The 25855-nt window shown below is 36.4% G+C and overlaps 1 protein-coding gene across 6 annotated transcripts in view; it reads left to right on the forward strand.

Annotated features, from left to right (window-relative positions):
* Nucleotides 1-25855, forward strand: part of LOC133524027 (POU domain, class 6, transcription factor 2) — a 239379-nt gene that overhangs the window by 195086 nt on the left and 18438 nt on the right. For all 6 annotated transcript variants that reach the window (XM_061859797.1, XM_061859796.1, XM_061859798.1 and 3 more), the window contains one exon: nt 12233-12396. In XM_061859797.1, coding sequence (XP_061715781.1) covers nt 12233-12396 — 164 coding nt within the window. The remainder of the gene's footprint in view (nt 1-12232; nt 12397-25855) is intronic.

The raw sequence follows: 25855 nt of genomic DNA on the forward strand, positions 1-25855 counted from the left end.
AGAATGCCTCTTGTCTATTTTTTCCTACTTAACCCTTTGAATTTGTTCTACTTAACCCTATCATGTGCGGTGCGTCATTGTGAACGTGAACTTTGTCGACTTATACGATGGTTAATATCTTTGGCGGTCCAAGGGTTGTTTACAGATTTCCTGTACCTAGTGTCTAATAGTACTCCCAATTATAACAACAATACTTCTCCAGTTACTGCACATGCCTTAATAAGTAAACGAGATAATTGACTGTTTATGTTAATTGCTAACCGCCAATACTGCAGCTTTCAAAGCTCAAGATAAACAAGGTCAACTCTGTCTGATGATAATAGTTTATATTTGAAGCGTTAACTTGGTTCTTTGTACTTAACTATTTATCTGAATTAAACGCGTTGTTTTCTTTTACCAAAAGTTATTGATAGACAGGATTACATCCTGCGATTTTCGCTTTCAAAGTCACATAACTGTGCACTATAATTGTAACATATGGATAAACCATTTTTCGGAAAGTTTAAATCTCAATTGGATATTTTACCCTATATTATAGCTGGCAATACCTTGAAAGTAACATTAGATGGTACGACTAATTTTTAAGAGTGCTCTAACGTTTTGGCGTTGAGCAAGTTTAGGTATTTTACGCGCGGTGCAAGCTCAGTATGCCGATCCTTTTTATCATATGTTTCCATTGGTGCTTCGTCGGCTAAAATACTTTTGTACCATATCCATTTTTGAGCTGATTATTCCTATAATTACAAAAAATATGGTATGATTTGAAATTCATCGGTTAATTTTTTTTTTTTCAAAAAGGTTGTGCCATATCCGCATTTTAATATCGGATAAGATACTCTGTTTAAAGAAAATTAACATATAACTTTTACATTTAACACGTTTAAATGTTAAACGTGAACTCGTCAAAAAAAGATATGGCAATACTAAAAATGCTTTTATTTCATGATTACCACTATATTCCACATATTTGTATGGTTCTATACTAGTAAACATGTTCCTAAATGATAAATATGTTGAATACCTATTTCCTAAATATAAAACTATTAATATAACTTTTTTTTTGCTTTTTTTTCCTCTCAGTATAGTGTTGAATACCTATTTCCTAAATATAAAACTATTAATGTAACTTTTTTTTTTGCTTTTTTTTCCTCTCAGTAAGTATAGTGTTGAATACCTATTTCCTAAATATAAAACTATTAATGTAACTTTTTTTTTTTAGCTTTTTTTCCTCTCAGTATAGCGAACCACTACAGTGCGTATAGCACACACGTATTCTCACCCGAATTATAATTTGTCCACTATGATCTACAAATTCATCTCACAGAGAAATATAAACATTGAAAAATCACCCTGTATCTTACATTGGTATAAATTAATTATAATTGAGATAATAAGATATCAACTTATACAATTAACTAAGTCATTATTGCGCAATATTTAAATAATCTGAAGGGCCAATTTTATTGCAGTTATTAATATAATAAGGAAACATATAATTAAATTCAAATTAATACAAGGTATAACTAGCAATACTTTAGTAAACTAGTAAACAAAACATAATTATAAATATCTATTTTGTTTTGTGTTAATTAACATTATTAATGAGTAATTATTTTTGTGGTATAAATCAAAGCTGTCACATACTTATTAATATATAAAACAATCACAAATACATATAGGTATAAATACTAGTACTTACATATTGAACCAAGAGATATGTGCCAACCATTGCCGAATGGAGTGAGAGCGCCAATAGTTCGAGTCAGAAATGAGGAGAAAAGGATTGCTTTCACATCTCATAATAAAAAACCTATTTTTCATTCCGAATACGAGGATAATAAAATACTATATATATTTTACTAAACATTAATAATCCTATATACGTCTCACTGCTGGGCACAGGCCTCCTCTCATGTACGGGAGTGCTTGGGCTATAGTCCCCACGCTAGCCCAATGCGAACTGGAGGTGGAGACTTCACATACCCCTTTGAATTTCTTCGCAGATGCAGGTTTCCTCACGTTTTTCTTCACCGAAAAGCTAGTAGTGAATGATATTTCGTACATAAGTTCCGATAAACTCATTGGTACGACCAGGATTTGAACCCGCGACCTCAGGATTGAAAGTCGGGACGTCATATTCACTCGGCCACCATCGCTTAAATATTACTTAAGTATAAACTTTTACCCCCTTATTCATAAACGTGCACTAAAGTTACGATGCCGCTAATAATCGTTTGTCCCTTTCCATCATACAAGTACGTCCGAAAGGGACAAACGATTATTAGCGGCATCGTAACTTTAGTACATGTTTATGAATAAGGGGGTTCGTATTTATACTATTTATTGAGGTAACTTTCACTGAACAATTGAATAAATGTAAATAGTCGCGTACTGTGTGGTTCAAGAGGAATTTCGTCCCACGGACGCGGACGCGGAAATCGGACAGGCTATACATGTATTGATAACAAAATGATATCATTTTAACACCAAAATCTACGTTCGAATTTGGCTTCAAATATAAGTAATAACGCCTCGCATGTGTGCGTCAGCTCAAAGACATTAACTTAATGCGACCTCATAATTACTAGTCGAGGCATTAATTCTCGCATCCATAATTTAGTTTAATACGCGGCACTGTTGGCCTACAATCTCGATAAATATTGTATGTCATTTGACATCAATTAAGTTGATATTAGAATACCAATTCTAATGCTTTGTTTTTATGTCATTATATTTTTTGTGCCTCACAAGCGTTTTTACTCGTAGTTTTAAGTATTCCATGTATAAGTATTCTTGACTTATGTCATTAGAAATAGAGGTGACAACAGGGTGTCAATTATATGGCATTAGCGTATCGAGCACTTGAGACGTTTAGGTTACCTATCCGGATGCGTAGACAAAATGTCAATCGTTCATGCTCCGTATCGTAGCGTAGTCATCTCTCTCTATCACTTCTATATTAGTGCGACAGAGACAGTTGCGTTTCGTTCCCTACGGAGCGTTAAAGATTAGCATCTTGTCTACGCACCCAGTTCATCATTTGCTTGCCCTTTTCCCATTACTTGGAGTCGGTGCAGCTTTTTTTTCATTTCTCACATGTTCTGAAAGTGAGCCCTGAAAGTGTTGGTCTATGAAGTGTCCAGAAAGTGATAAGTTTCAGCTCTACTTTACCTAAATTGTTAATTGACAGTACCTTCACGAAATACTATGTAAGTTTATACTTAGTCATGTTTTTTTTTAAATACATGTGTCGGGTATTTTACTCTCCTCGTATTCGGAATGAAAATTAGAATTTTCAGCTTGGGTAAAAGGCACTATTTCAGTCTCAGACTGTTAAAAATTGGTGTCCCATAAAAATGACAAATTTGTGACACATTTTCACATACATTTTGTACAGACCGTCACAGAACTGACGCCCAAAATTTTTATAAAAAACTGGGAACACTTTTTTGTTTCGATCAAATAGTTCTCGTGATTCTGGGTCGAGATAACTCAAAATATGTTCGTTTTAAGAAAAAAAGTAAATGGTACCAATTTTTCTGAAAACCAAATGTACTGAAGTTAGTGAGTGATTTCAAGCTAATATGGTTAGCTATTCATATTTATTTATTTTAACTTGATATACATAATCACCTAATAAAACTCTTAGAGGAAATACGTTTTTTACGCAAATAAACGCAAAATAAGAATTTTTCAAAGATAAAAATCTTCGTTGACTCTTTTTGATACATTTGAGCATTTAGCTCGTCCCCTACGTCAATTAAACATATCGTAATCACAGTTTATGTGAAATTTTAATAGCTTTCAACATTAAAAAAATTAAAGCTTACAAACCGTACACCAGTCGAAATCATAATAAAATAATAAAACCATTAAAAAATCGCAAATAACAGTTGTAAAACTGCGGCCAAGATCGCTCCCAAAACATTTTCATGAGCATTAACTTTATTAAAATACAATTATTGTGGTCAATAAAAATTATATGTACCGCCTTGTAATTTATGCAATCTCATATCTAAAAATCTTATGTCATTGGAAAAATAAACTTGTCTACTACTACTTAAAGTAGCATTTCGAGGTACTGAAAAATTTAAGATATGCCAAAAGTACATGCAAGTCAGTCTGTATAGTACGAAGTTAATCATCGCCAGAGGGCGACATTATGCGTTCGTCAAAATATTCACAGTAAATGGCTTTTTATGCACATATCATTATTAATGTTATAAAGGTCATATTGGATTGACAGCGAAATTAGCTGGCAATTAAATGGCTGACTAATGCGGACTTTCGATTTTTAACCCTAGCTGTGCGCGCAGGGTTTCAAAGTGTTCAATTGATTTCACATTATTTTGTATAAAAACATTATTTTACTATACAACATATATTGTGCAACGATTTTTCAAGCGCTTTTATGTCTAAACGGGTAAAAAGATATAAAAAAAAACCGGGCAAGTGCGAGTCGGATTCGCCCACCGAGGATTCCGTAATTTTTAGTAATTGCTGTTATAGCGGCAACAGAAATTACATCATCAGTGAAAATTTTAACTGTTCATTAGTTGACAGACGGATGGACGGACAGCGGAGTCTTAGTAATATTGTGAATTTTGTCGGTCCTTTTATTTTATTTATTTACCGTCGTCATATAACGCGAAAAAAAAACAAGTTAAAACATAGTACTATATTATATAGTCTGTCAAGCCATTTCCGTCAGTAGAAAATTTGAATTTCGCGCCTCTTTCTACTGACAAAGTTATTTGACAGACTATAGTAGTATAACACAGTCACAAATTATTAAATTTAATTTTTTAAAATATTTCACGTTACTCACATTAAAGTTCTTTCAATTGTGCACCCAAGAACATTTAAAACTGACCTCGTTATTAATAAATTATCATGCAAATTTCCAACAAAAATTATAAACAACGTTTTGATCACTATCTTACGTTTCAAACACAAAGTTTGACATTAACCCAACGAAAGAAACACAAATTAAACACAACTTTAAAAAAATTATAAAACAAACAATGTCATTTGCCGGCCGGCTGGTTAAAGCCTGCATTAAATTAAAAAAATAATTATCTCAAAAAGGCGTGTGCTATGTTTGATAAATTGAAGGAACAATTAATGCGCTTGTACAGTGTATAAACACAATGCTCGTCTACTTTATGCGTGCTTCCGCTATAGAAGAGAGAGAGAGAGAGAGAGAAAAGAGAAGAAGAGGTGATTGTCTCTTGACGATTACGTAGCGAAGTTTCGAGTTTTATTAAAACATCGACTGTAAACTAATCTTTTCAAATAATAGTCTTAGATTAAAATAAGATTTTAATAAGTGTGAAAAGAGACATGTGCTCCGCAGTGGGACGTATACAATTATACAGTCACACATACTAATAATTATACAGTACAGTCAAAAACAAGATACATAATTTTTGAGCTTTATTGAGCTTACTGTGGGACTTAGTCAATTTGTGTAATAATGTCCTATAATATTTATTTATTATTATTATTTATTTAATTTTACGCTTTCAATTATTCTAAAATCAACTCATTGTAATTTTAATTTGTGACGTCCCCAAATGCGACTATAAAACGTACGTAGTATAAAATGCGCTCTTATACTAAATTTCTAGTTGTTAGTAGAAATGTTGTTACATGATATGACGTACCGTAAACAGTAAGTACCTGTAGTTGAAATTTTTAAAACTGACGGTTTTACACTTGAGAGTTTATCTTGAGAACAACGTTTTGTACTCCTCAATTGTACTCTTTTGTTAAGGCTCCCGCTAACAGCAAATACGTAACGCACGTAAGAAATGGCAACCATCTTCTCTAAGTTACAAGGTTGAAATTGCAATCATAGCACATTCGATAAAGGCACTTGGATATTGAACGCCGTACTAAGTCGTCGCGTTGTGTCGCTTTCAGTGGCGAAATCGAAATGCTTTCTTAATGAGTTCTATTGCAATGTCAACCTTATGATATAGAAGATGGTAGCTATTTGTATGATTTTTTTGTTACTTGCTATTCTTTGTTATTAGCAGTAGCCTTAACCAAAAGTGAACTATGCCATTGTTCATAATCATAAGATAAGCTCTCAATTGCTAAATCAGTTTATAAAATTTCAATCGTGGTATGTGGAACCACTGTCGATGAAACAGTGTTGTGATACTCTCCTTTGAGGTAAGGTCGCGTCGCCTCGTAAAATTGTAGCATTTTAACTTTAATTTTTATTGTCTTCCAATTTATATGCAAACTAAACCAATTATTGATAATTCAACCGTCTGTTTATCAATTAGTGACAAGACCGATTGCCATCTTAGTAAAGGTGCCATGCTAGGGTGGTTATAGAACCAACATTTTTTTAAATAAACTCTTTCATTTAGAACATGTTTTGCCAATTTTGGTCCTTTCTTTTGGTCTCTCAGGAAAGACCGTCTACAATCACTTTCGTCACTTTTAACTATTGCGTATATATATATGTACGAGTACACATGCTAAAAATATATTTTGTGCCAAAAAGAAGGTACTTACCAACTGTCTGTACATATATTTTTTTTGGAAAAAAAAATCTACATCGATAAGTGCATATTATCCAGCAAAATCCTTAATCTAGCACTCCTAAATGACACAGTCAACTTTTTTTAACAAAGAATAACCGCACTAAGCAAACTATATTATGACACTAAATGCCCGGTTGGACCCGGGTATGTCCTTAAACTACGTCCAAAAGAGAGGTATGGGCACTGTGAATGTCATCTCGCCTTGTGTGGTAGGGCACAGCACAGCGGGTGTCATTCCAGATCTAGAGCAGAGCCCAACTGGGGAAGTACCTCCACCGTACAGAAAACCGCAGCCAAATGACACTAGACCCTACTCATGATGTTGTGTTTCTGCCGGGTGTTATGGTCGGCAACGCGCATGTAACACCTCTGGACTTACAAGCGTCTACAGGCTACGGCCACCGCTTACCATCAGGCGGGCCGTATGCTTGTTTGTCACAGACGTAGTATAAAAAAAAACTAAATGCCCACCACACTTTCCTAAATTAGACAACTAAATTTAAGTTACCACAGGGTAAAACAAGCCATCATTTTCCCGTTACATATATTATGTTGTCGCCTTTCCCGACTGCAACGTGTATTTTTATAATTGCCTCTTGCATTTAGCACTGCGCCGGATGGGCCCTAATTAAGCCCCAATTACCGCTAATGCGTGTAATGAAGCTCATGAGTGTATTGTTGAAGAAGTGTCGCGTCACTACGGGCTAGTGTTGTGCCATCAATTAGGAATTAAGTTTTTTTTTTTTGTAATGTGGCAAAATTCTACTACTGTTAGTAGCGAATCGAGCCAATATACAGTGCATGTACACCTGTATAGGTAAAATGGAGAAACTAATTTAAAACATTGTACCCAACACCTACTTCCAACATTTCCATCCTCACCACTTAGATGGTTGGTAGTCCTCAACTGTGCGTTTCTCTAGAAACTTTCTGCCTAGCACAGCTAAACTATGGAATAAACTGTCGCCAGCGGTATTTCCGGACCGATGCGACCTTCAAGAAAAGAGCGTACTCTCATCTTAAAGGCCGGCAACGCACTGACAACCCTTCTTTCTGGTGTTGCAGGTGAGGTGAGGTGATCTGTCTGCTCGTTTGCCTCCTCTAGCATAAAAAAACGTATGCAACGCAATATTCATATGCAAATAAATCATCCATTCATTCATTCATCATGATCTAGGGAATAATTCTGGAACGGCCTCATAGCCTAGTCTATAGTAACCCTGCTTACAAGCAGGAGGTCCTGGGTTCGGATCCCGGTAAGAGCATTTATCTGCGTCTTCTTTAAGAAGATCTGTTCCTGAGTTATGGATGTTATCTATGTACAAGTAACTAAAGTATTTATCTATATTGTCGCATAGTACCCATAATACTTATAAGCTTTGCTTAGTTAACTATTTGAGGCTAGGTTGATCTAAGCAAGATTGTGCCAGAAATATAGGTACAACAAAAATCGAAATATGTATGATTAAAGAATAAAAATTCTTAACAATCAAAAGCAACATATTTTAAAGACACTATTTTAGGGAATTCAATGGAAAATGTTTTGTTCATTGGCAGTAACTTCCATCGTTTTTAAAAAAACAATGAAAAGCTAGAATGAGTCATCAAATTAAGTAAGAGCGTGCGACTTTCAATCCGTAGGTCGCGGGCTTAACCCCGTCTTTTACCAATGAGTTTTTCGGAACTTATGTACTTACGAAATATCATTAAATTTGCTATTTGCCAGTTGCTTTTCAGTAAAGGAAGGATCGTGTGGAAATCGGACTAATCCCAATAAGGCCTAGTTTACCCTCTGCGGTGGAAGGTCAGATTGCAGGACCCCAGGCTCCCATAAAGCGAGGAAGAAGAAGAAGAGTAATCAAAGAGCGGGGTATTTTTCTTACTTACCTACGTAAGATACGTGCAGCCAAATCCATGCTTTCTTCCAATTGGGACTGTAGTTTGAGCTAGGAAGCCGGAATATAAAGAACTAGCTTCCGCCCTGCGTGGGAAGATGATGATGATTGATAAAAACTATCCCATATTTTTCCTCTGGCTTCAAACTATTACCATACTAAATTTCATCTAAATCGGTTCAGCGGTTAAAGCGTGAAAACGTAACAGACAGACAGGCGGACAGAGTTACTTTCGCATTTATTCACAGTCGCTTATCAATACCAGCGGTGGCATCATGGTTCCATTTTTATCACTTGTCACTATGCCCGTCACTTTCGCGCTTACATACTTGATAGAACGTGACAGGCATGGTGACAAATGATAAAGAGCCGACCATCTTAGCCCTACTGACCAAAACTTGCCGACAATTTTTATGTTCACAGTAATGGGCATCACTAGTGACAGTTATACCGAGTTTCAATGAAAACAAGCAAGCGTGTTACACTTCGTACATGTGACCTGATAAATACGTGCACATTCTTTGCCTTATCACGATGTAATAAGGTTGCAAATCGTTGATGTTTGTATGTTCTTGGAGACTGTGTAGAGGTAGACCAAGATAAGTTAGCAGCAATTTTGACAGCCCAGACTGTGAATTTGTATGGCTATCAAAATCGCTGCCAACTTAGCTTGGCCTAACTCAAACTGCAGTAATACCAACCCCAATACCAAGTGATCATTGAGTGTGGCAGTGCCACCACACGGTCGAAATCATATGAAAATCTGACGTTTATAGTGGCTTTGTCGTGTCAAAGTCTGATAGATTGTGTCATTCACGAAGACGTGTGCTTTGACTCATAATGTCATAATATTAAAGGTTAGATTTGACAAATCTGCACGTCACCGTGAATAACACGACTGATTGAGCTTAGCCGCAGAGAGCACAGACGCAGCGCAAAGAGTTATTGCACATTTTTAAAAGCTTTCACTCGTATTCCATTTGAAATGATTGTATGTATAGGTAATTTAACTAATTTATGTATGAACGGCTCAAATCTTGCAAGCTAAATTGCATACATATATAAATTGAGTGACTATGCAATATTATGTACAACACTTCATTTACTTTTCAAGCTGTCCGACTCTGGAACTCCTTACCCGTTGGCATTAGATGCGCTCAATCTCTTGCTGTGTTTAAAAAATCACTCAAAAACATTATTTATCTCTCCCTTAGTGTTTATATAGTAAGGTGACTGTGGGCAAGACCGGCATACTTTATTTATTTTTTACATTGGAGTATTCTAGCTCCGTTAATTATTCACTTACGTGACCGCTTGTAATCACATACGATGAAGAATTTCATATATAATAATTAAGCTATAGTGACAGATCATTTTAATCATTAATTAAGCAAAAACAATAGTATTTTTAAAAATTTGGCGAGTAGACGGACTTCCCGTGTAGTTTAAGGTAAGTCCGTCTAGTAACGTTATCAGCCATACTATGGGTGCTTATGTGTTCGTATTAGAATCCTTACAAAGAATGAAACCAGACAATGAAAAGTGTACTCTAAACTTGTTAATATAGGGTTTAGATTCGAAATAAACACAATTTTTCTTATTAAAAGGTAAGTCCGGCATATACTACGTAAATGGGGTGGTAAACCTTTTTTGGAAAATAATTATACGTACTTATTTTTTTTCTTCTCAAATAAAATACCAATAGTCATTTTAAATTTACTCGTTGTTTTAAATTTACGGAGATCAAAGAGGGTTACATAAATAAGCTCATAGGAGTAGCAAGTTTAAATCAAATAGTGATTGTCAAATCAAATTCCATAACACAAGTAGGTACCCTACATACGTAAATTTTCAGGATAAGTAAGGCGAAGAACCCACGTCACATAGCGGCGTGGCACACGCGGTACAGCGTTGGCGTGGCGCGTAACCTTGTATCACGGTCTAGGCAAATCGCCTAAATCACGATAAGTACAATAAATGTTCCGAAATAAAAAATACGTATGGACTCGTATGGCTGCAGTGATTTTAATCTTCAAAACTATCAAGAAAATATGACTGTACAACCGTATTCTAAAATTCAAGAGGAGTAAAAAGGGTAATAATATGTGTCATAGGTATAATAATATAACATATGAAGGCCCGAATCCCGGTAGGGGCATTTGCTTGTATAATCTACACAGATATTTGTTCCTTCAGTCATGTTTGTTTTTTATATATTTATCTATATGAGTTTCTATATGTCGTCGCCTAGCATCAATAGTAAAAGCTAAGCTATGCTTAGCTTGCGGCCAATATTTATTCATTTATTTACTTAATAGGTATTTTCTTATTTGTATTTTCGGTTACATAGTGCTGAGGATAAAGAACACATTTCTTTACTAGTTTCGAGATTAAAATTGTTAATAAATACAAAACACAAACATCATACGCAATGTCGTAAAAATGCGTATCTGTAGTAACCTTATAAAATCGCAATAAATAATATTGAAGCCATTTAACAGTTGGTAACCTCTGATTCAAGGAAAGTCCGGCATATGACGGACTTGCCTTGTGCATAGTAGACGGACTTTCCAACTTAGCAAAATTTTAATGTGATGAATGATGGAACGTATAATTACAAAACTAAGCCAATATCTTATAATTTAAACACATAATAAAGATTGCCGGGTCTTATATTACTTACGTAGTCGAGTTCTGGTGCAAAATCTGATCACAAACTATTTTTAACAATTTTATTTGCAAAGACTGTCGCACTATCACTTCGAGTTCCATACACGTAATGACTTGTTTACGCGGATTGCTCTGAAGTTCGTTGTCACAGCGCCATCTGTTTTAGAGTGAGGGAACTAGCGCGAAAAACTGGCTTATAAACTCGACGCCAAAGCGGCAAACGCTTTCTAATTCAAGAGTTATAATGTGTTGACGGACTTGCCTTGTAGACGGTCTTGCCCACAGTGACCTTACATAGTTATTTTTACTCTGTGTCTGACATGCTGCTGTCATATCTAGCTATGTTTCGGTTAATTATATATATATTTATATGTATGTTTATGTATGTCTATTTGTATTCCTTATATGTGTATGTTTATTCACTGTAATTGTGTGTGTGAATGTAGGCTTCATAACGGGTTAGCAACACCTACTTTTTCGATTAACTTCTTTATTTCCGCCAAAGGTTGTCTGGAAGAGATCGCTTTTTAGCGATAAGACCGCCTGTTGTCTGCCGCTACATTTAATCAATTGTTTATTTTTCTTGTATCTTTTTACTGAGGTGGGCCAATAAAGAGTATTCTATCTATCTATTTATGTACCATCGAGCTCATCTGTTCTGGAATCTGGACACAGGAGTTGGCCAATGAAGCCAATGCAACTTAATTGTGTTTGGTTTTGTTAAAATTATATCGATATGTATGATTTGCCTGTTGAAGGAAAAATACAGTTCGCGATAAAAGCTTGTATCAAAAATGATTTTTCTGACAAAAAACTTCTTAATAGTGGCATTAGTGATAATTAGGGCTCGGAAAAACGGCCGTCATTTTGAAAAGATAACCCTTCACTGTTCAACAGAGCCTTTCTTATATTTACCAATGTCAAAGATTATAAATATTATAAATATGCCGTAGACTGTGAATGAACATTTTCAATAAATAGATCCTAAATTATGGTCATGTTATCAAAATTTTAGCGTTTTTACAATTTATCTCTGCAATGCAAGTCTGTGGAAAGTTAGCTTTAATCATCATAATAAAGTCATCTAAAATTCCTATCATCCCACAGGCTCGCAGCTTCCAACGGCGAGATCACGATCACGACATCAGCACACTCCGGCACCGGCAGCTCCGCGGGCTCTGCACCAGCTCCATCACCCCATGCGCCCGTCAAGATGTCGCCCGGCTCCGTCAAGAGCTCGCACGACGACGACCTGCTGGCTGACTCGCCAAGTAAGTAGAACCCATTTAACTGATGCGTTACTTGCCTTGGACTCGCCTACAGTTCGATAATAAGCTGCAAAAGAGCTCCATTGGCCACATCATCGGTTGTAGATGCTTGTTACGGCGCTTGTGGGTTGATGGGGTCCCGTATCGCCGTTGATGGCTATAAAGTCCTATAGCAATGCGACATTTTTTCCCACATCGATCGCACACAAATCGCGAGTCCGCAGGAGGTGGTAGAGCATGACGAAGACTTTTCTGCTTAAGGTTCTCCAGCTAGTAATGCTTTGATGTTCCGATTTTAATGTTGTGACGCCATTCCGTTCTCATTTCGGCGAGATTTCTATACTGTGCATCGAGCGCAGGAGTATAAGATGCAAGCTAACTTCTGTTTCACCACGCTCACAATTATTACCTGACATTGACAATTTACCATACATCGCTAGTCCAACAAGTAAACATTGATGCTAGGTTGTTTCTTACCGAGTACCGACCTAGAAATGTAAAGGAAATTGTCAGTCTCAGATATGAATTGTCAATTTGGTGCAATAGGCGGCCGGGATTCCCGTACAACTCCTCAAAGCTCGAGCGATGTTAGTTAGGGTGCGAAGAACAAAACTATATACCTACAATAGAAAAAGCAAACTCGTGACCCGACTCCCCTACAACCAGACTTCCTCTCATCACCATTCCATTAATTTCATTCATCTCATTTCATTCAATTCATTTTTCTTTTCTTCATTGCGTTCGCATTGCTGATTATTGGCAGACACTTTTCTTAATCATTAATCAAGCATCATTCTGACAGTTGACCCACGCTCTTATCCCTGACCAGTTCCAGAATTTACCGGATAGAAAGATCTTAAAAAACTAACGACACGCTTCCGCGGAAGGTTCTTCTGTCCCCGTAAACTTAACGGATCCAGCCGCCAGTAAACTTCGCGGGGACTGGACCCGAATACATGCATATAAAAAAAACCTACTGAAATGTACCTTACGTACGTATTTTCTAAGTCAATTTCCTATATGTTCATCGAGCACCTAAGGATATTTCAAATCACCAAATAAAGCTATCACAAACTTATAACCATTTATCAATTTATTACCCCGTTCTACATACAGTAGAAAGTTAGCTTCATCAGTTACTTAAACAGAATTAACTTAGCAAAACTACCTAAACGCTATTTTGGACTCGCAACTCTACTTATCCATAAAAGTTTCTGTCTAAGCATAGCACAGATCCATTAGGGGAGTCTAGTGTTCTAGGAACTGTTTCGCCTAATGCTATAAGAGTTAGAGGAAAGTTGCGTATAGTTAGGGACTTAGTAGGCTGCGCTCAGGTATTTCAACTGATCATTTATATACCTTATTCCCTTGCTATAAGGTTTAGGTTTGGCCAGGTAACTGTGATGGTACTTTGATCTGGTTAGGGAAATTTCTTGGTCATTTCCGATTTATTGTTAGATGCCTAGTTTGGTAACTACGTTGTGGAGAACGAAGTTAGGGGCTGTGTTTGATGCTTCGTGTTTTATCGCATGTTTGTGAAACTTCCGAGTTTATAATACGGTTAAATACATTAGACTTGCCATAATGTATACTAAGGTATAACTGTAAATATTTATTTCTATATGATAGTCATTGTTTTTTTACGTCTATACTTGTAGGTGCTGGAACAGAGACAAAAGATTAAAAGCGTCATTGATGTTCAAATAGGAATACTTAAGAGCAATTCCTAGCTGAGCAACTTTTCAAATCTCGAATTTTTGAAGCTATGTTTCTGTCGCGCTGCGGTGGGCGGGAGCCGGAGCTATCTAAGTGTGAGTGCGCGCACACAGACGCGAGACTCGTGCGCTCGCTCATTGCGCGCCGTTCCGTCGACATCGCCCGCGAGCCAGACGGAATTTATTCTGCGCTGCCCGACGCAAGTTGTTTTTGTTGTTACCACGTAATATTGTTTTTCATTTTTATATTATACTGTATCTATTACACCCTAATACCAAACACCCTATCACCTGTACTAAATGTATTTTACACCTATGATGACGAAATAATAAATGATTGATTGATTGATTGATATTAATTACCATATAGGTAAAAACTGCAAAAAAGAATGATGTCTCAGCTTCGGTTGTCGTCGTACAGTCAAGTGCAAAAATATGTATCGAAAGAATCGTCTCATAAATATGGTACTACGCTCTTATTACACTGGAATAAGATGCTATGGGACATATTTTTGAGTAAGATGTGTACACCCATATTTTTACACTTGACTGTACCTATCCGTATCAGTAAGTTGGGAGTGATCATGGTGTGTTGTGAAATTTTGTACGTAGGTATAAATATACCTATGGTTAAACTACAATCTATTTAACTTGTAGTACGATGGGGCTAAACTTGGGCCGCCTTATTGAAGAACGTATCGCAATGACAATCTGGGTAAAGTATGTTGGGATAATGCCGGACAATTTTGGGACCAATTGAGAGAACTCGTGAAAAAATGTTTTTTCGAGATCTCAACACGTGACAGATTCTTGCGTAGCGAATCGTTAAATAATAACCGTAGATTCGGCCTGAATTTTGGTAATCTTCAATATAGAACGGTTTTAGTTTTGTACCTGTGTAAAGATGAGACATACTTTTTTTTAGGGTAACGAGTGTTTTGCCATCAAGGGAGAACATTGGATGGTGAAAAAAAGTTGCTTCTAATGGAAAGAGAATAAGGTATCACAAAGAAATAGGTCCGGTGTCTACCCTTTTGTATCCGATCTTAACCCGGATACAAAAATTGGTAAAATTGTGGCTCTCAAACTTTGATACCTATGTCATAAGGCAATTTGATAAGTAAACAATGTGCTAAGAAACCTCTTATTGTAAACTTTACCCGAAGTAATAAAAAAAAAACCACTAAAATAATAGATACGTTGCGTAGTTTTGACAATTTAAGATTTCATGAACTGTACAGGTTTAGGGAAAGTGTAAATGTATTGTTTATTGAATGGAATGTACTGGAAGATATTAAGTACTTAAGTAGGAGGGACTAAAATCAAAATAAAAAATAATCGTGCCCAGTCATTTTTAATGAAGGTCGCCAAAAAAATAAGAATCAAACTTAGAAATCAAAAAGACTAAGTAGTTCTTTAAAAAGGTCAAGGTCACTGAGAGCCCATCTTGAAGTATGGAAAATAATTAAAATTGCGATTTTGTTGGTTTAATTTTGCAATTATGTATATATATATAGTCTAATACAATCTTTTTTTTTGATAAAATGTAAGGATCGTATGTAAAGAGTAAAGTAAATATATAGGAAAAGAGAGCCCTCTTGAAGCATTTTAAGGAAACTAATTTCGAAGCCCTATCTCTATTTTGTATCCGAAACTAGCAATGTATGTATGCGTGCACATCTACATATGCATCCGTATGCGTAGGTACTTTATTGCGAAAAATTGCTCATTTGCTATCTAATTTACTCGATTTTGTTATTTTCAACATGTATCATCATCCCTATACAATATAAATACTCTTTATTGCACACCTCAATAAAAGAAAACAATACAAAAGAAAACATACACTAAGCACAGGTAAACAACATGCGGTCTTATCGCTAAAAGGCACAAGACACCTTTGGGTTGCGGAAATTAAAAAAATTACATTGTCAGTAACCGTCGCGCTGGTAGTGGTACTGGCTAAAAATAATAGTCCGAAAGTGTGATCAAAAAAACAATAAATGTGATAATTAAGGTCAGTAGGTAAATTGAAGAAAATTTAAAGTTTGATAATCACTGCTGTTTTTTAAATAGGTAAAGATCTGATTGTTTCTGGTCCGATCTTTACCTGGAAGGGTCAAGATCGGATATCAGTCTACAGCAGTGCTAGATCTGTTAACACAATTACAAAAACAAACACAGTTTCATCACAATACGCAAAATAAATTACAGAGCGAAGATCGGATAGAAGGAAGAATTCGCGAAATTTACCTTGCTCTCTGTGATTGCACATAGCACAAGCCCGACTCCCTGAGCGACGCGGGGACACTGACAGTCGAGGCGCAATGAAATGGCGTCTTACACAATGTTGCCAACATTAAAAAATAAAGCCAAATTAGGGGGAAATGAATGTCCTACGTTCTTCACCCGCATCCGGTATTTACCCAACATACCTTAATCGTTGAACCGCCGCATTTCAAAATGGCCCTTATTTTGATATCGGCTAGCCGTAATGTAATACGGCGGATTATACAATACGACTGCGATACTTATATATAAATCCCCTCGTCAATGTAATTTCATTAAATTTGCTATCTAGTGGCAAACATCAAAGTAGTTATCTTTTACTTGTGACGCACAGGTGTGAGCAATGTAAAATACTATATTTCTAAAAAAAATTACCTACTACGTAATAAAAGAAAATGTGATTATTAAATTATAATACGAAAGGTGGTCAAATCGCAAAATGCTGTCGTTTTATTTAAAATAATGAAATAATTAGACCAGTTCCGAAAGTACCGGGAAATCCCGGTTCTTTAAAACAGTACCGGTTCTGCAATCCCTAATAAGGATGTTATGCCCATCACTATTCCTTCTGTGTACGTATATTTAGAAACTGTCTCCGCCTCCAATTCGTGCGATAAGGACAACTGCAGCTCGGACCGAAATTCACTCGCAAAAAACTCAAAAATCGAGGTTTCGCTCTCGACTGTTTCCTCCTCCAAAACGCAACTAATCATTATGAAATTTTGGAAATTGCAAGAGGAAGAAATAATCTATGCCGCTATGTTTTGATTTTTTGGATATTTTTTGTCATATTTGTATACTGTGCCTTTTTTTACAGCCAATTCAATTTAGCCGTTTTTGCGATTTTCGAGGCGCTGTATCTTTCTTCAAAATAAAATAATCCAAAAAAGCAAAACATAGCGGCACAGATATTGATGATATTGATCTTATTTGAAAAAATCACTGCTCTAGGTTAAAAATCCAGGGAGGAATCAGTCGAGAGCGTTTGTATGGAAAAATCGCAACTAGGAATTCCTCTTAAATAAATAAATATTATATGACATTATCACACAAATTGACTAAGCCTCATTGTAAGCTCAAACAAGCATACGGCCCGCCGGATGGTAAGCAGTCTCCGTAGCCTAAGTACGCCCGCAACTCCAGTGGAGTTACATGCGCGTTGCCGACCCTAACACCTCGCACCCTCGTTGAGGTCTGGCAAACTTACTCACCGGCACCGGTCTAGTGTTATTTGGCTGCGGTTTTCTGTAAGTAGGAGGTACTTCCCCAGTTGGGCTCTGCTCTAGATCTGGCATCCGCTGTGCTGTGCCCTACCACACAAAGCGAGATGACATTCACAACGCCCATACATCTGTTACACGGTATACATATAATAAAAATAAATACTTAAATACATAGAAACACGCATGACTCAGGAATAAATAATAAATGTTTACATATCTTTACACAAGTAAATGCCCTTACCGGGATTTGAACTTTGAACCCAGGACCATCGGCTTCACAGGCAGGACCACTGCTGACTAGGCCGGTCATCCAGGAATGAATTAGGAATTGTCGCTAAACAGCAACGCGCAAGTGACGTCTCTGGAATTGCATCCCGCGTTAGGAACTGCTTACCATCAGACGGAACGTACGCTTGTTTTCCATCAACATTTTACAGCAAAAAAACGTTTATCTATGCAGCAAAAAATAGACGACCTAATATATAAATCGTCGACCATTCTCTCATTGTGGCCCATTTCATTTTTAGAACGCCGATTTTTAACTATAACGGCTAAGCAGCTTAGCCTTTGACCTATTCCGTCTAGACGTAATATTTGCGGCTCACAAGCCAATTCGAACATGTGTTTGATACCAAACCGATATTAGAATCATATAACGGCCCGATTCGAACAATGCTTCTAAGAAGTCATTCATTCATTCATTCTTTTAAAATGATGGCTTCAGTCCAGTGGAACTATTTCGCTAGTAGGTATCAACGTATTAGGAGCTTTAAATACGAATAAAATTGTACGGTTAGTACAAGACAGTGTACGGTGATTTTATCAGCTCTTGTAAAGTTGTGAACTTTACAAGTAGCACGTGGACTACCGGCCGTTGACTCCAAAATGGTGGTTAAACGCGGTTAAAGATTAAATTTCCGTTCACTGCACACTACCACATTATACTCTGTATCTTTAGGTATTTAAATAAAAGTAAACAAAATCTAGGCTCCTTAAGGTATTTGATGGTAGACGAAAACATTACTTGATCAAATAATGTAGGTTAAAGTCAGGCCATTCAGTGGCAGATCCAGGCGGTATTGTATTTGGTTGGTTAACCAATAATATTATAACTATCCGAAAATTTACAAATGGTTTGTTTGCTCTTATTTAAATACCTAAAGATACAGAGTTTACTGTATAATAAGCTATCGATATTGCACTATAAACAATATTAATGAGCAAAAAACAGGAATTAATCACGAGGCTGAGACCGAACAATGTTTTTAATAAGTCACAGCGATATGATACCGATCTGTCAGTGTCAAAAGTGATGTCTTTGCTTGAAGAAATGTCACTTTTGACACTGACAGATCGGTATCGTATCGCTGTGACTTCTTAGAAGCATTGTTCGAATCGGGCCATCAGGTACCTGACATTCGGCGTTCATTTCGCTGTGTGTCCGTGTCCGTACATGTAGTGCGAGCGAGACGCCCGCGTGAATGACAGCTAACTGATATGATATCGATATGATTCAAACGTCCGTTCGAATTGGCCTGTCAGATTGATTATTGAATGAGATATTAGTAGAATGTATCTCTATTTCTGTATGCAGAGCGCTACAGCAGAAAATATCTGTGAATGGGCTTGGTTTTGACTAGATACTTTTAGATTGTTAGAGGCTTTTAGATAGTTACCTGAGTTTACGGGATATCTATTTCGATATGAGTGAAAGAAAATACTTATAGGCAAAGAATGTAACTGTTACGAACTGGATTTGAACCTACGACTTTTAGTTTGTAGAGTCGTTTTGTCGCATTGCACTTGACAATTAATATTTTTTGGGTTGCTCCGTAGGAGACAATCCTTAATGTGAATGTATTTTTAATTAGTAAATATTTTCATGAGCAAACAGCTCGATATGCAACTACAAATTCAACATACAAGAATAGCGTTTTAACCATGTTTTTATCAGCTTGGACCCGGGTATGTCCTTAAACTACGTCCAAAAGAGAGGTATGGGCTTTGTCAATGTCATCTCGCTTTGTGTGGTAGGGCACAGCGCAGCGGATGTCATTCCAGATCTAGAGCAGAGCCCAACTGGGGAAGTACCTCCACCTTACAGAAAACCGCAGCCAAATAACACTAGACCCTACTCATAGTGTTGTGTTCCTGCCGGTGAGTAAGGTTGCCAGAGAGCTCAACGAGGGTGCGGAGTGTAAGGGTCGGCAACGCGCATGTAACTCCTTTGAAGTTGCAGACGTACATAGGCTACGGAGACTGCTTACCATCAGGCGGGCCGTGTGCTTGTTTGCCATCGACGTAGTATAAAAAAAGCCTCGTAAAAGCATTCATTAGCTTGGCTTTACTTAATTCAAAACTAGCACTTATATTAGGCACTGGGTCTTACATGAGTCAAGTACATTCAAAAGATTTGTGATCAATTTCGTAACTTTCATGTTGTTTGTCACTATGACAATGTATGAAATAGTTCACAAATTAAATCTTTTGTCTGCAGTTACAAATTGTAGATCTGTATAAATCTTACCTTTGCTTTAACTTTTCTAAATAAGGTCATACTCGTAGATTAATGCAGCTATAGATTGAATAAACAAGCACAGCGTTTTTATTCCGTGTTGTATGCCTTGTAAAAGCATTAATTAGCGCTTGGCATTACTTAATGCAGGAATAGCACTGAATCGATAGAGTCATTATGGACAATTAGCCTAGTCGGTCCCTTGCCGTTCAGCTCTTTGGTATTTATAGGCGAGTTTTTTATACGTGTGCATAAGGGATTTTTTATTTCGATAGGTATTATATCGTGTCATTCAGGACGAGTGCCTTGACTCATATTGTCATGTTAGGTTAGATTTGACAAATCTGTGCGTCATCGTGTATGACACGAACTAGATATATTGATAATCTTCTAAAACATGTAAGTTTCGATATTTACATATTGACTGACACATCCTCTATTGAAGTTAGGGCCTTGAAATTTAAAGCATATTCTTCAAATGTCGTAGAACTACACTGAAAAAGAATTTTCAGTACATATGGTGATACTTTTCCGTACTAGTGCGTAAATTAGGACATTACGTAACTATGTCGAAAATTTAAAGGGTCATATGCTGTGGTCATATGTACTGAAAAACGTTGTACAATACACGTGCGAATAGGTAATTCGCAACTCGTGTCGATTTAAAATTAATTTATCGCCACTCGTTACGAATTTCCTATTTTTCGCACTTGTATCGTAAATAAATATTTTCATTTCTAATGCTCTGTTGTGGGTCGTTATTGTTCTAAAAAGTGAGTAGAAAATGACACGTTCTGCTCTAGAGCACTGAACTTTCTAAGTAAGCTTTTTTCTGTTTTTTTTTTACGGTAAGCAATCAATATTTTATTATTAAATGGATTTGTTGTACAATTTCCATTCTGATAATTAACTCCCCATTTCTTAAATATCGATATTTTTACCTAAATTATTAATTGAAAGTACCCTCAAGAAATGAAGTTTATACTTAGCCGTGTTTTTTAATGCACGTATATTTTACATTCCGCGTAATTGAAATGAAAAGTAGAATGTTTAGCTCGGCTCGGATGAAAGACGCCCATTTTTGTCGAGCTAGTTTATAGTCTGAAACTGAAATGGTGCCTTTTATCCCTTGTTTAAGAATCTACTATTTTGGAAATTCAACTTCGACGTTCAAAAGGAATGAAAATGGGTTTTGACGAAGGCATAAAACTCAACTGAAAAAGTGTTATTTGATACTTCGTAGGAAGTGAAAATAGACTTGAAACTTTTTAATGACTTCTCGTGATGGACTAGTGTGTAAGCTGTTACAAAAAATGCTGTGTTGGTCCTATTTAAAAGAAATAGGTAGGTATGCAAAGGCCGGAGGTCGCGGGTTGAAACCCAGGCTCGTACCAATGAGTTTTTCGGAACTTCTTCTTCCTCCTGCCCTTATCCCACGTTATGTGGGGTCGCCACATCATGTTCTCTTCCATTCTCCTCTATCTTTCGTCACCTCAGCACTCACTCCTTTCTTTCTCATATCCTCTTTCACACAATCCATCCATCGTTTTTTGAGTCTACTCTACATCCGCTCTCCGTTCATCAACATTCATTCCTAACATTCTTTTGCCTATATGGCATTCATGCCTCCTCATTAAATGCCAACTTATGTACGAAAAACATCGCCCTCTTGACAATGACCATATATTATAGTATAGTAACATGGCGAAGGCAAAATAAAATCTTGTCAGGGCATACATAATATATCTTGTTAGATATAGGGTTCTTTAGTTTTCCGAAGTTCTTATTCTGTGTGCTACTTTAACCGGACCAATAGATTAACAGGACAACGGCAGCGGCTAAATGTGATCAGCTTTTCGAACTTTGAGCCCTACTACCATTAAAAACAATAGCTCGCAATTCCGTTAGGGGTTTTTAGTCTGTGCGATTTTACATTTCGTTATCGATATATGTAACCAGAACTACATTCGAATGTGTAAATTTTAAACTCGATTTAGGCATTTTTATTTCAATTTGGACCTAAAATGTTTTTTGTTACAATTGTGAATTTTTATATTATTTCTACTCAGAATCACGAGATTGTTCTATTTTAACTACGAAAAAAGGCAAGTATCTCCAAAATTTTTGGTCCATTTGGTTACGGTTTTCAATACAACCTTATATGACCGTAACAAAAGTAACTTAGCGAAGTAACTTCGAGTACCAATATAGGCAATAATGTCAATTCAGTGTTATCAAGTGGATAATGTAAACATCAAATGAGGCTTGGAAAATCTTGGAATGCGACTTTATAAAGATTACCCTAATAGACGTTGAACGACGGAGACGGTGAAACGCCCCGGATACATTTATAAATTGCCCAGTGATTGCTAAGGGCAGATGAAATGTTAATAAAAATAACCAATATTATATATTGGACAATTTCACACAAATCATTCAAGTTAGAGAAAGCTGACGACTGAATGAGTAATGAGAAATAAAAGAACAAGTAAATACTATAATATGTAATAGTAATTGCAACTTCACCCTGGCTTCCGTTGCGTAGCTATACTACTAGCCATAAAAAATTAAGTCAGGCGACAGGCAGTTAGATTCGTGCTATTTCCCATCTAAGTAGATACTGCGGTTATCTGCAAGTATCCCCATATTTCTTTTTTGCTCGTGATAGTCTAGCTAGGTACTTAACTAGCTATTTCTGCTCACTACTAGATCAATCAAAATTTCACCAAATCGTCCCGAATCCGTCCCGTGACATATAAACCGGCGACATCGTGTCCCCGGGCCCCAGTTCTATTGATTACTATTTAATTCGTTGTTAGTGGAAACAATTACTAAATTACCGAGTTCCTCTCTTCTCCTGTTGACACAAATTTATATAAATACATCGATTGACCGATTCGATATGTTTGGGAATGCTTGGGAACACGATTGCGTTATCGATTAATCGTAATCGTTTTAGTTTTATCGGTTACAGAGTAATAAGTAAATTTTAAGAATTTCTATAAAGTTTTTTGTTATATGGCTTTATACTTATTAAAAAAAAACCCGGCCAAATGCGAGTCGGACTCGCGCACCGAGGGTTCCGTACAAAGCTTTAGGTATATATTATTATATGATGTAACTAAAAAATTACGGTTTTCGCTTGACGTTGCTTCGTACCAAATTTCAAGATTCTGAATTCACGGGAACCCTGTAGGTTTTGATTCCCTTGGGAGTGTCGAAAATTTGCCGAAATTTGCGGCATAAACGGCTGTATCTTTTGAATGCGTTGGCTTAGAAGTTTGATTTTGTCACAGCTCCAAGGGACAGTAGACCTGAGTATTTAATATAAATTTCAGCTTGATACCTCCACGGTCCACGCGTTCTTAAGAAGGGTCTTGACAGACAGGCAGACGGACGGACAGACAACAAAGTGATCCTATAAGGGTTCCGTTTTTCCTTTCGAGGTACGGAACCCTAAAAAAAACCTTCTTTGAGGATCTGACTTTATTTTGTTACATATCGTTTTGGCACCTAAAATATGGCTGGATAAGATTTTGATTCCGAATCATAATTAATAAAAAACGCTTTTTAATTTGTATCTCATTTAAAAACCACACATTTTCAATTTGAAGTCATTGAAATTATTCATCGAGATCTGAATCAACTTGCAAAATAGATAAAATGTAAAGTCGAATAGCAGCTTCTAAAAAGAAAAATATATAAGTAGGTACAGTTATTATGATAACTACAGAAATTCAATTCTAAGCGGCTTATTGTAGATTCTTTAGATCACAGTTTCAAAAATAATTTAAATATTCATCAGACTATAAAACATAATAACATTAATGACTATAATTTGATGTATTTATAAACAATAAACAAAGGCTTTTAGCGATCAAAGGGACCGATGGAGGGCAATATAGTTAATCAACTGATTAAAGTCAATTACAAATAATTAGGATCGATAAAGACAGCGATAAGAAAGAAAGAGTTGGCTGTCGAATGCTAATTGGCAAACAAGGTAGTTGTAGTTGAGAGATTTATGTCGAAACAGTGAATGGACAAACATACCCTTTTACTTTTGCTATGCAAGATAGGTACCTATCTTAAGACATAAGGCTATTTTGCCTACAATATACACTAGAGATATTATGGGATTTAAAGAAGCTTGCCCTTATGTTGAATGAAAAATGTACAGTTCAATACAATACTCGCGCCAGGAGACCAATTCGAACTGACGACCCTATTTGGGACTTTAAGATACGACAAAAATGTCTTAAAAATACGATATGGATTGGATATATCAGAGTCAAGTATGACGTTTTTGTTTGAGGAAACTTTGACACTGAGATATCTTATCCATATCGTATCTTTAGGAAATTTTTGACGTATCTTAAAATCGAATCGGGCCGTTATATTTTGACATCAACGTCAAATATTTTGACTCAACGATGTTATTTTGTTATTATTTGCCCGTGCGTCTCGCTTGCGCTAATACATGTCATGTACAGACAATTATAAGACAACTGCACGCGCGAAGGATAGCCAAATGCCGTCATTTAGATGCCCACCAGACCACATGACGAGAAAAGTACTAAAGATGAGTGAGAAAGCTAGAAGTCGCGGGAAGCCTAAGATAACATGGATAGATGTTGTAAAAAAGAACCTTGAAGAAAAAAAGAATACCACCAGAGAAGACCCAGGACATACGCTTTGGCAACACTGTATAAGGAGAGCAGACTCCAAGTAAATGGGATAAGGCTAGGAAGAAGAAGAAGATCATTTAAATGTTCAAATTGACTTCCTGCTCATTTTAATCAATGTAAAGTCGACATGAAATGTCAAACTTCTGTTATTCAAGTCCGAATTTTGTAAGTTTGAGGTTCCAATTCCAACTGTGCAAAGACAAAACATGTCCATCTCACGTCTTGTATTGCAATTCTTAACTTTATTCCTCACATCACATATTATACCTATATAACCATCATCCAATATACAAGATACGATCTTGACTAACTAACCGTTTTTAGGACAAACGTAGGCTTTAATTGCATTTAATCGACGTAATACGTAAATTGCTGTCGCTACAATTTGTTACCCACTTTCTACTAATACTTAATTACCTAGGTCGGTACTTTTGTAACAATTAGTTCTCGATTTACAGTCTTGGTACTACAACAAACTGGTTAGTCTGGACTCTAGTGGTTACATTGTATGACTAGTGTTGGTAGGTAGGAACTCGAGTCTTTTGAGTCTGAATCTGAAGAACATGACTCGTTTTTTCGAAACTCGGCGCTTAAAAAACTTCCGAGTCTTTTAAGTCCCGAGGCGAGTCATTTATTGAGTAAAAAAAGAACTCATAAGGACTCGGACTCGTCTCCAAATAAAGACTCCGTTAACAATTTCATAGGTTTAACCTAAATAAAAGTAAAGAAATTATGCGTTATTGTACAATTTGTGTGCCTAATCCACGAATAGGTATTACTTAAAGATAATGCATTTCGAAATTTTGGAAACAAAAAATTGAGAGCTCTCTGAAAAGGTCTCAAGTCCCTACAAAAGACTCGAGTCTCTAACAAGTTGAAAAGAACTCGAGTTTAGACTTAATATGTGAGTCTGAAAAACTGAGTCGAATTTCAAAGCAGAGAACTCACAGGACTCGAGTTATAACCAACACTATGTAGGGTAAAGGCACCAGTAGTCAGCCTTTTTACGAAATTTCTATGTTAAGGATCGTC

The sequence above is a fragment of the Cydia pomonella genome, chromosome 13, assembly GCF_033807575.1.
Source record: "Cydia pomonella isolate Wapato2018A chromosome 13, ilCydPomo1, whole genome shotgun sequence".
NCBI classification, from domain to species: Eukaryota; Metazoa; Arthropoda; class Insecta; order Lepidoptera; family Tortricidae; genus Cydia; species Cydia pomonella.